This window comes from Mobula birostris, chromosome 31, assembly GCF_030028105.1.
Source record: "Mobula birostris isolate sMobBir1 chromosome 31, sMobBir1.hap1, whole genome shotgun sequence".
In the NCBI taxonomy this organism is placed as follows: Eukaryota; Metazoa; Chordata; class Chondrichthyes; order Myliobatiformes; family Myliobatidae; genus Mobula; species Mobula birostris.
In genome coordinates, this window is record NC_092400.1 from 29,037,017 (window position 1) to 29,049,858 (window position 12,842).

General features: G+C 40.9%; 1 protein-coding gene across 3 annotated transcripts in view; it reads right to left on the bottom strand.

Annotated features, from left to right (window-relative positions):
* The window catches only part of LOC140190901 (clustered mitochondria protein homolog), a 97,365-nt gene that overhangs the window by 51,140 nt on the left and 33,383 nt on the right, over positions 1-12,842 (bottom strand). For all 3 annotated transcript variants that reach the window (XM_072247844.1, XM_072247842.1, XM_072247843.1), the window contains exons 9-11: positions 10,645-10,737; positions 9,069-9,763; positions 6,122-6,216 (exon numbers count right to left, since the gene is read on the bottom strand). In XM_072247844.1, coding sequence (XP_072103945.1) covers positions 6,122-6,216; positions 9,069-9,763; positions 10,645-10,737 — 883 coding nt within the window. The remainder of the gene's footprint in view (positions 1-6,121; positions 6,217-9,068; positions 9,764-10,644; positions 10,738-12,842) is intronic.

The window sequence follows — 12,842 nt, forward strand, 5'->3', positions numbered from 1 at the left end:
CCAATGCCTCAGGTACAGGCAGCTGAATAACTGAATGCTGAAACACGTATATATGGGCTTGCCAATTCTGGCAGAATGCATTCTTCAATCATTTCCCGTTTCCAACTATCCCATCTCATTCAACCATGTCTGCTCTCTAGATGAAATTATTATTCTTTTTTAAAAATCAACAATAAGAAATTTTCAACAAAAAGAAAATCAGTTATTTTGAAATCCTCCAAAAGATTTTTCTCTTCGATTATTCATAGCACCCTCCAGAAAAAGTCTCTTTTATTCCCAAGATTTCAGAGGAAGATTGGCAACTGCCTGCTCAATTTTTTTATATGCGTGTATATATGTATATATTAGTTGTAGCAATTAGGAAGGTGCCGATGATATTGACAGCTGATGTCCTTTGTATATACAGTATGATTAAGTTAAATGTGGCTGGAAATTAAACTGAATAAATTCAAGTTAAGGTTTCACCTACAATACTAACATTCCCTCTCAGAATAGGCCAATTTTAACCCCGAGTAGCAGCACATGTGCTGCAGGAAGCTTCAAAATGGCAATATTAGTGTTTATTTTGTGCAAGTTTCATTTATTTTCTGCAATTCTATCCGTACATTCTATTTTATTTGCCCTGCTGTGTGATGAACTGAGGCTGTGGCCCTGCTCCAGCTGCTCTGGGCTTCATGTCTATGGACTCAATTTCATTCTACATGCTGTTGCTTGGTTTTACTGTTTGCACAATTTGTTTTCGCTCTCTCTGCGCATTGGGTGTTGGTCTTTTTAAAAAAATTCGGGTCCTTTCGCTATTCTTGTTCTGTCGCTGCCTGTAAGCAGACGAATCTCCAGGTTGTATAATTTCCCCTCAGTCTCACAGATTTTAGTTCTGAACTACCCATACTTCAAAGTAGTTGCTTCAGAACCAGGGACACAGATCCATTTGTGATTTCTGAATGTACAACATAAATATCGGAGTTAAGTATAATCTTTTCTGTTATGATGATTAACAGAGCATACTGAACTAAATTGGCCAGCTAATATGAACCTCCAGAGTAGTCTACTCTGACGCATGGCACGCAACCCCAAAGTCCAAGCTGACTTGTAGGTCATTTCATTGTGTACTCTACCATTGCACTCGTCACTGGGGAGCAATAACTCTCTAACGAAAGGATCCAAAAACTCTTTGCATCCAACCTTCAACTCTGTGCAAGGACTGGTGTAGGAACTGCAGCTCACATTTATTAGAATGAGGCTGCTGGCAATAAAAGTTCTTCAATCTTTTAAATTCCTTGTCGAATGTTGAAAGGCCTCGATAGAGTGGATGCTTCCTATAGTGGGAGAGTCTAAGACCAGAGGACACAGTCTCAGAATAAAGGGACATGAGAGGGGGAAGAATTTCTTTAGCCAGAGAGTGGTGAATCTGTGGAATTCATTGCCACAGGCACCTGTGGAGGACAAGCCTTTATGCATATTTAAGGCAGAGGTTGATAGATTCTTGATTAATTAAGGCATGAAGGGATACGGGGAGAAGGCAGGAAATTGAAGCCAAGAGAAAAAAATTGGATCAGCCATGATGAAATGGCAGAGCAGCCTGGATAGGCCAAATGGCCTAATTCTGCTCCTATATCTTACGGACTTGTTAGTGTTTTATTTTATTAAGTTATTTTTTGATTTTTTTTACAAGTATGTTTTAATAGTTTTTAAATATCTGTCTATCAGTGACATTTAAAAACCTCCAAGTCTTTGACAATTGGAACTGAGCCCTTGGATAATTGCCTGATGTCAATCAGGACCTTGCTGAATGCTATTGCACACACAGGGTCAGTTCCCCCATTGTTCTGCATCCAGAGAAGTAAATGTAGGCAGATAGGGAATACAGACAGAGCACAGTCCAGGACAATACAGTTCAGAGTTTTGGTGCTTTATCCGTCAAATTACATCAGTGCGTTTTTCACTTTCCATTTGCAAAGTTTGCCAAGACGCATTGGCTAAATGAAACATAGCCAAGCATGATATTATTGAAAATACATAGTGCCCTTCATATCTGTACCACCTCCTCATTCAAAAGAAAAGACTTGCATTCAATTAATGGTGATTTCAAATTTATTTATTTACTGAGATACAGTGCGAAGTAGACCCTTCTATCCCTTTGAGTCATGCACCCACCAATTTAACGCTAGCCCAATCATGGGACAATTTACAATGACCAATTAACCTACCAAGCGGTACGTCTTTGGACTGTGGGAAGAAACCGGAGCACCCGGAGGAAACCCACGCAGCCACAGGGACAGCGTGCAAACTCCTTACAGGCAGTATTGGGAATTGAACCCAGGTTGCCTGGACCATAAAGCGCTGTGCTAACCACTATGCTACCGTGTCGCAATGCGTCCACAAGTAATATCATGGCCATTCGCCTAAAAAGGAACGGTTCATTTCATAACAAGTACTCTGAACTGACAACTGAGGCTGCCCAGAACGGCTGGAAGACCAAGATTTTCCCTGTAGAAGTGGGATGCAGGGGATTTGTTGTTACATCTACGACCAGTCTATTGAAGAAGAGGGGGGTGAGGGGTCGCTCCCTCCAACAAGCAATCAAGTCCTTGTCCAATGCAGCAGAAGAAAGCAGCAACTGGATTACAACTGGGCTGCAAGACGAAGACAGGAGGGTATGGAACTGAGGGGAGTGTATCTGGGACACCAGGTAGCACCGTTGAGCCCTCTGGAGACGTCGTGGGCTCATCAACGAAACGTCAAAGAAGGAGGGTGCCCACCTGATGACCCCAATGACAAACCTACCCTCCTTGTCACCAATCCAAGCCCACTGCCAACACACAGAGTGCCGGCTTACAATAGGGATTGAAACATCAAGTCCTAGTACCTCTACTGATAGCCTCTGCTTTCAAGTTGACGACTACATTGATAGCCACCGGGGAAAACAGAATTATCCACAACAGCCCCAGCTACAGATTTCATTGAGAGAAAGCTCCCAGTGCAGTAAACTGTTGTGGTTAGTTATTGACTAGTAATCCAGAGACCATGACTAATAAGCCAGAGAGACGAGTTTAAGTTCCACCATAGCATCTGTGAAATTTCAGTTAATAGTATGGGATTTAAGAGGAGAAAAGTCCTAGCACACAAATATTAAAACTTGTAAGTTTCACAGGTATCCATTAGAGGTGGAAATTTCTCATTTCTATCTTGGTGGTTTAGCAAGAACATTTGGTTCAAAAGTAATTAGAGTTGGGCGATAAAGACTGAGCTTTCTAGTGTCAACCTCATCCTGAAATAAATAAAAACCCTGCTCCCTTAGCTTCAGCTTGTTATTCTTCAACTTCAGTTAGAATCTGAAACATGAATAAAAGCTTAGATACAACGGGATAAGTATACACAGTAGGCACTTTCAACTATGCATAATGGTTATGACCACCATTTGAAAGTTACATTCCATAGAATGTAGCAGCTTTTAGTTTGTGTTCTTACCATTCACGCATGACTGCAAGAGTATGTAATTAAACTAAAAGCTGCTAAAATTAAACTAGAAGATCCTTTGGTTGGCAGGATGGAGATACGTCTCTACCAAAGGAGATGTAAGGTGCTCCTTCCCTCCACTAGCCTGAAGGTCACCCTTGGGCAAGGTGTAGCACCCGCTCAGCCCCCGGATCAGGGTCACGTGAAGCCATGGGAGCAGGTGGTGGATGGCCTTATGAGCAGCTAGTGCACGTCACAAGTCCCGGTTATGCAACCATGGACGCCAGGCAGACAATCTCTGCAGAGTATTGATAATGGCTGGGGTCACCCATCTTGTAAATACACTGCCCAGAAGGCGGCAATGGCAAACCACATCTGCAGAAAAATTGGCCAAGAACAACCATGGTCATGAAAAGACCATGATTGGCCATGTCATACGACATGGCACATAATGAATGAGCGAAGTGAAAAAGGGAACAGTAACATTATGCCATCATGGCGAACAGACTCAGTGGGCCAAATGGCCTGATTTTGCTCCTATATCTTATCAGCAAATAATGGCATTGATGAGGACTCATTGCATCATGACTGAAAAATACACTGATAATACCTTTAGAGTTCCCTTAAAGGGTTAGTTTAAAAAAAAGTGTGCTTGCCTTCACAGGTTTTGGCACTGAATATAAAACCTGGAAAGTGATGCTGTAGCTCTATGAAAGTTTGGTAAGGGCACATTTGGAGTACAGTGCACTGTTCCTTGGCCACACTATACAAGGGATACTTTGGAGAAGGTGCAGAAGAGTTTAATCAGGGCATTGTTGTGATTGGAGTGTATTAACCATAAGATTGGACAGGTTTGGAATGTTTCGGTTTAGACTGCTGGAGATTGAGGAATGACTGGATGAAGAGTTTTAAAAAAAGAAGTCGTGACAGGCATAGATAGTGTACCTTTTCCCAAAGCAAATGGGTTAAACATTAGACAGCATAGCTGAGAGAAGGAAAGTTTAAAGATTTCAAGCCAAGTGCATAACACAGAGGGCAGTAGGTGCCTAGAACTCACCGCCAGAGTAAGTGGTAGAAACAGATATGATAGCAATGTTTAAGTGGTGCTCGGACAGAAATATAACCATGCAGGGAACTGGATCTTGTTCAAGGGATCAGGCAGATTGGATTTGGTTAGACTGGTACCAAGGTGGGACAAACAGCCTGTTCCATCGCTATGCTACGTACCAGTCTGGTTTCCTTCTATGAACCTTGAAATTAAAAAAAGACGTGTTCTGTTATTAATTAGATCAACAGTGGATGAGTTTAACCCAAAATCTGACTATTACTGCAAGCTGGAGAAATCAATGCTCATGCCGTCAGGTTGGAGCCTACCCGGACGGAATTCGAGGTGTTGCTCCTCCAAATTGAGAGTGGCATCATCATGGCAGTAGAGGCGGTCTTGGACCAAACTACACCACAGTGGCGGAGTGGTTGGCACAATGCTATTACCACTCGAGGTGTCGGAGCTCAGAGTCCTCCCTGTGGAATGCCAGGGTTTCCTCTGGGTGCTCTGGTTTCCTCCCACAGTCCAAAGACGTCCCGGGTAGGTTAATAGGTCATTGTAAATTGTTCCGTGATTAGGTTAGGATTAAACTGGGGTTGCTGGGCAGCACGGCTCAGAAGGGCTGGAAAGGCCTACTCTATCCTAGATCTCCAAATCAATCAATATTTCGGAATGGGAATGGACAGTGGAATTAAAATGGTTGGCCACTGGTAAAGTTACGAAGGTGCTATGACTTTGCACCTTTTATCTACTTGCACTTTCTCTGTAACAGGATCACTTTATTGTGCACTGTAAAGCTTGTTTTACCTCACACTGTTGCAATGATTTGATCTGCATAGATGATATACAAGTTTGCACTTGTTTAAACAACCTCAAAATTGCCATAGCTGTTATTCCACAGTGCAACAGAGATAGATAATTATTTTTCTATTATAAAAGTAAAATAAGAGCTTTCATTCTTTGTATTGCATTCACAATTTTTTAAAAAAAGTAAAATTAGCTGCTAATTTGTGCAGGGCAAGCTCCTGTACAGAGCAGGATAAATTATATTAATCCTTTTGAAGAGATAGGCGTATTGACTAAGGCTGGACATTTTTTGTTCCCGTTTTGAATGGTTCCAAGCATCCGCTAAAGAGAGCAACAAAGCTTCAAGAAGTGAAACATTATTTATAGAGTAATATGTTGGCTCAAATTATGTTTTCAAGTGCTGGAATGGGACTTGAAATCATAACTTCGTCTCCAAGGAAAAAGTGCTATAATGCACTTTTGAGATCATGAGATCCGAGCCAATTATTCATCTGTGTATTCATATCTGACCAAATTATAAGAACTGCCATAAGTGCAGTGAATGAAAGTCATTCTGTGCCAGAATCTTCTGTCACTATTCAATTTTTAATAATAAAAATTGGCCTTATCCAGGTGTTCTTTGTTGTACAAAATTGAATTTCAGTGCAGTATGCCAGAACTGTGACTTATGATCCTAAGACTCAGAACACTCTGGGATTCAGATTTCACTTGTATTTTCTCCTATTTTACATGTTGTCTGCTATTCACTCCACAATTCTCTCTACTACAGCCGAGGATACCTCATCCTTAACTATCTTTTGCAAGCACTCTTACCATAAGTTCTTATTGCGCTGTCGCCGTCCTCCGTTACACTCTTTCTGTCACTTCTGTACGTTTTCTCCTTCAAGAGCTTTGAGAACTGCATGTGCCTAAAGTACGAAAGACAGTCAGACAAATGCACAAGCACATGCTGGTTAGCAATATCAGAGGCTTCTAAGTGCATCTTCAAGAAACAAAAATTCTCTGCTGGGATATGCAATTTCAGCTCTTAAATAAACGTGCTGCAGAGGTATTGCAAGGAATGAGTTGCGCAATAATAAGTTTTAGGAACATATTTGCATGTGTCAAATCCACGTTTGTACTTCCACCAGCAAGAAATGCCAATTGGAAGACAAATGGTTTGTGCCAGCTGATAGAAGTGGAACCGAAGTCCACTTCTTTCTTGTCTGTACCCAGCATCTCATAGCTTTGGCAGGCCATGGAAATATGATTACTCAGTAACTGACAGGCGGACAAGGGACCCGCAAGTCTTTCCTCATGTGACGCAATAAAATCATGTTCTAAATTCATCTCTCCCCGATTTTTGAATACATAGTAGTAAACTAAATGTAGCAGGAACTAAAATGCCAGTTTTCAAAGAGATTCATAAATTCTAAACTATATCTTCAAGGCTTCTGATCACAGTCAATATGAAACAGCCTGCTTACACTTAACCCAATTCTGCCAGAAATATCTCCCTTTATAACCAGCCAGGATTTGCTCTGAGGCTCTTGGTTTAAATTTTGCCTAACAATGCAAATCCTTTTCCCTTGCAGCCAGGTTGTACATGCATGTTGTGCTTCCAAATGAACTTGGGTTACCACACTCAGATTGTGGTTCACCACCACGGGGAAAGGAAAATGCTTGGAAAAGAAGAGGGTTAAGGAGAAAGAAAGAAAAGGACTTTTCATAACCATGTGTGCTTGCATTTCCCCCCCCCCCAGCTGTCAATTATTCAGCATTATAGACCACGTGGAGAAAAAGGCAAAACAAAACATTATATGCCGTGCAAATCTGAAGATGGTGTAACATTTTAAACTGGCTTTGAAATCAGTGATCAGTGCTACAAGTATATTTCCTTGTGACAAAGCTAAGTTTAACAACAGACTCTATTCCAGCTCTTAAAACAATCTCATCAACCCCATTTCCTCACTTAAGATCTCTAACAGGTCCATTAACTCCTCCCTGGTTCTCCTACAACCAATTTATGCTGGATAATTTATTGCAGCCCATTTACCTACCAACTAGTGCACAGCTGGACTGTGGGTTGAAAACAGGGCACCCTCAGGAATCCTTGCAGAACATGTAAGTGCCACACAAGTAACAGTTAAGTTCAGGAACAAACCTAGATCCTTGCAGTTCTGTCATGCAAAGTCTTGAGATGAGCTGGCCAGTAGTTAGCTTTGTCTTTATAGAAACTGCAGACTTGACACATCCAGCCTTGAATTCTACCCCACAACACATATGACAACTCAACAGGTGCATACACAGGTAGAATTGAAACTTGGGGCCATTTATCCAAAGTTACCTTTGCCAGATAGAGCAAGATGATGCAGATAAGAAGGTCCCAAATATTTGAAGAATAAATCAGAAATAAGAGAAAAAGAAGTGGAACCTATGTAATCTACATGTATTCTTTGAAATGAAGTATTAAAGAAAGCAGAAAAGAAACTCCCTCCAAAAAAAAAAGCACAAGAAGCTGAGTTATCTGAAAATTTAAATATTGAAATGTGTTGATTTTTGGTTAGGCAAGATTATGAAAGTAGATAGAGATAAGATGTAATGGTTTGTTAAATTCATTCAAATCTGTAATGCATACATATTTGTATATATCTAAATCTAACTAGTAATAAGCAGTAGTTTCTAGTTGATCTGTTGGCTTTCAGACTGATGAAGCCCTCTCAGATCCAAAGCCGTTTTACCTCTGACGCAGGACCCAAAATGCTATCGATTTCAAAGGGATTCTAAATCGGCTCCAAGGGAAAAGAACATGCATTTCTTTCAACTATTGGCTGTAGATTAATATTATAATTATTTCTGATTATTCCCATTTTAGTTGCAGTGTTTCTAAAAAGTTATCTTTTTGAATGTCTGAATGAATAGACAATTGTAGAAACTGGAAGGCTCAACAACAATTCTGGCAGAAGGCAAAACTCAGTAGGACCTCTGCATCAGTTGGCTGTTCAGAGACCACTTCCTGTCTGCAGGGTGCAGAGAGCCAGTAAGCTGGACCCTTCACATCCAGTCCATGTGAGGGCAGGTAGCAACTAAACGTTAGTCCAACATTTTCCTTCCCGTAATAATTTGGACTCAGATTTATACACACACCATAACTTGTGTATTAAAGTCTGCTAACTGCCAAGAAACTGGGATGTGAATTGTGAATTGCAGATATATCTGCATATTAGACTAACAATTAGTGCATGCGAGCTCGATTTCAACATTTAAGAAAAGTTTGGATAGATACTTGGATGGTAGGCTTATGGAAGGCAGGTCGGAGCAGGCAGTTTACATAGTTTCAGCATGGACTAGATGGGCCAAAGGGCCTGTTTCTGTGCTTGCACTTTTCTATGATGCCATGAAAAATGAAGTTCACCATGGAAAAATAAATAGATTTTATAATAAACAATATCTAGGAAATACCTTAAAGGATAAGGTACAAGCCAAAAAAATATGATTGCAAGAAACTTCATACACAGGCTGTTAAAAATAGTACTGCTGGAAGGAAAGGATGTAACATTAAAAATGCAGAATATAACACCGAGAGTTAAATAATTGCTTTATAAATATTTTTAAAGGATATTAGGAGATAAATAGTAAAGTGGCAGGAGAAAGAGGCTTATTGTTTTTTTCTGAAACAACGCAAAAGTACAGATTATACTGGCCAAAAGATTCAGTTCTCTGCTGGATTATACAGTGATCCCCCTACGCATTACTTTTTATTATGTAGTATTTTCATTACTTGTGCTGGATGAAAGTCTCCACCAGTTCTGGCCGTAGACAGCAAAGCTTGTGTCGATACTCTTTTGGGAAACCCAAGCTTCGACATTCTTCATGCAACTCTTCCCCATCTATTGGCAGATAGTTCAGGTCCGGGGGGAATGTCCGGAATAAATCAAGAAGATAGCGTCTCCCGTCATTCCCCACGACTCCTTTGCAATCCACAGACGAGCACAGCATGATGGGCTGTTCCATTTCATTTAGAATCAGGTGTTTCTGGATTCGAAGGGGCTTGGAGGTCTTTAGCAAAAGGCCAACATACTCATGATCAGAAGTGACAGCTTTTCCAAAGTCAATTGATCCGTAAACCACATTCTGTTCTTGCTCCTGGTCCAGAATTCCAGGAATAATTGACTGCGCTATTACTCGGTAACCCCGGTAATCCACTATTACTGTCCCCAGTAGGTGCAAACTGTCCACGTTTAAATCACTATAAGCTTGTATCCCTTTCAAGTCATTGCTCGATGCAGCATAAGCAGCGTAGTCCCCCCCGGACTCTCTGAAGTTGTCCCGGATGTCAAATCCAAAGCTGAAGAAAATGTTATTCCAGACGAACATCTGCATTTTGATGTAGTCTCCTGGATTGATGGCCACGATGCTCCCATCAACAACTGCCATTGCACCAGAGATAGCAGCTGCAACAAAATTACTGTTAACCTAGTCGGGAACAAAAAGGAACATCTGAATCAATTTCCACTTGGAGGAGAGCAAGGCTGAGGCACAGTATATAACACAAATTGAGCTTGCTGAGAGCCAGACACATATGGCACACAACTCACCTGCACATTCAGACACAAGCCTAAGCACTGCAGAAATGCAAAATGCACAATATGACTTACCAAAATGAACATCATTTTAGTCAACCCTAAGTTTTAGTCGAAAAAGTTGAAAAGCAAGTTTTAGTTCAGTGGTATTTCTATAATTGCACACTTCAAAGTTGATTAGTCCTGACGTTGTATATCATAGCATACTTTACGAAGAGTGGATTGGAAGGTAGAAAGAAGCAAGAGGTCAAGAAGTAGTTTCCACTTGGAGGACTACAACTTCTCCGCACAATTCAACTGGACATAGGTCATGCCAGAAATTACTTCCCATCACTCCAACCCAATGATCTCATCGATTTCCATTCCAAATCCAGAAATAACACTTATCATCGTTTGGTTAATTTCTGATAATACATTCATAGAACATACAGTGACAAGCCAAAGCATCCTGCTAGCCAGTAGCTCAACCCCACCTTTCATTGAGCATCAGGAATACTTAATCCTGTCGCACAGGATCTATGGAGGAATGTGTGCATTTTGTTCCTCAATTCCTGTTTGGGTAAAGTTTACTCTACACTTCTCACACAAAAGAGAGACCATGCATATAATTGGAAATTAAATCTTAAACATAAATCTTCAATCAGGAAAGAAAGATGGAAAAAAGTAAAGATTTGAGTCACACAAAATGAGAGTAGGATTTTCCTGCACATGCTTGCAGTGAAGTCCAGCAGAGATTTCTTATGAATTATTTGATCAGGTGTTTCTCTTGCTGACCTTGAAGATGGTTTGTTCCTTCAACAGTCGCTGCATTAGGTCCTGACTTGGCATTTCCCGTGATACCTGGAGCTCCTCATTCCAATCTCGAACCTTCAGAAAATATCGTTCAATAAACCAACTGGACGCCAGGCAAACACAAGATTACCAACATTAAAATTTTTATATGTACAGAATATAATAATTTTACCATTATTGATGCCATCCAATTATGCCAGTCTAAAAATGTCAAGAATTCACAGCCCGAATGCTGTGCTAAGAGAAATGAGCATAACAGTAACTCAATTCTCAGCTTTAATCTGCATTTCTGATTATTTCAAGTAATTTTGATATAATGACAGACATCAGGACTATGGAAAAGGTAGGAGAAATCAGATCAAAACAGTATCAATTTAGAGCCTTAATCATGAAAGCAGATTTCTCGACACCTTAGTCCTAAAGATCTGACTCTGGCATTAGAAACTGTGCTGAAATCAAATTTGGCAAATACCCCAAAACAGGAATGGGAAAAGCCTGTAGAATACATGCAGCATATCATCGTCTTCTTTTTAAATTTACTTCTTAGCTTGTTCAGCACAACATTGTGGGCCAAAGAACCTGTTCCTGTATTGTTCTACTGTTCTATGACTAAGATTGCGCCAATTCTGGGTCCAGTCACGGGATCATTCTTTATCCGATTTCAATTATTTGCCTACTCTCCATACCATTAATTACCTGGCTACATCAGGAGGAGCCCAATATCAAAAACAGCAAGCTTCACTTAAAAAAAAACAACAACTTGTACTTTAATCATCATTACACACCATATCGTACAACGTGTTTGATCATGGTGTCACGACCATGATTGCTCTGGGCAAATTTTCCTACAGAACTGGTTTGCCATTGCCTTCTTCTGGGTAGTGTCTTTACAAGATGGGTGACCCCAGCCATTATCAATACTCTGCAGAGATTGTCTGCCTGGCATCAGTGGTCGCATAACCAGGACTTGGTGATGTGCACCAGCTGCTCATACGATCATCCACCACCTTCTCCCCTGGCTTAAGGTGACTGATCGGTGGGGGTTGTGGGCTAAGCAGGTGCTACACCTTGCCCAAGGGTGATCTGCAGGCTAGTGGAGGGAAGGAGTGCCTTGCACCTCCTTTAGTAGAGATTTATGTCTACCATACCTCCCAACTTTAAAGAGAGGCATATTTTAATTGCAGCATATTGTACTAATTGTGGGCACGTGGCCAAGTGGTTAAGGCATTCGACTAGCGACCTGAAGGTCGTGAGTTCAAACCCCAGCCAAGGCAGCATGTTGTGTTCTTGAGCAAGGCACTTAACCACACAGTGCCCTGCGACGACAGCGGTGCCAAGCTGCATCGGCCCTTGCCCTTCCCTTGGACAACATTGGTGTCATGGAGAGGGGAGACTTGCAGCATGGACAACTGCCAGTCTTCCATACAACCTTGCCCAGACCTGCGCCCTGGAGAGTGAAGACTTTCCAGGCACAGATCCATGGTCTCACAAGACTAACAGATGCCTTTATATTATACTAGTTGATCTCTAAATGAATTTGAATTGGGCAAGTCTCAAGAACATTGCAATATCTGAGAGAAAGGGCTCCTTATGTTTTTTTAAAATATAAAATTATTGAAGCTGATCTTAAATAGAAGAGATGTGCCCTAGCCACTTTAAGGAAGAATCTCAAGATTTATAGAAAATAAGAGTAGTAGGCTATGTAGCCCTTCGAGACTGCTCCTCTAATCAATATAGTCATGGCTAATCATCGAAATTTAGTATCCTTTTCCAGCTTTAATTGCTTTCTGAGGAAGGCAATTCCATTAATTTGCCACTCTATCGAAAAAGAGTGGTGAACTACCGGAAATGTTATTTGCATGTCCACCTTGTCTGAATTTCAAAAGTGGACCACCTTTGACATTAAGACAACAGTTGAAAATGTATGGCATCTAATTATGTTCCCAAGCACCACAACCTTCTCATTCAACTGCTTTATCAGTGGCTTCATTATCAAGGCCAGAGGTAGGGAAGCACACTGGCGATTACAGAATATTCAATTGCAAAATACATTCTGACAGGACTTTCATATGATGAAAGACTGGATCGACTAGGCTTATACTCTCTGGAACTTAGAAGATTGAGGGGGGATCTGATTGAAACGTATAACATTCTAAAGGGATTGGACAGGCTAGATGCAG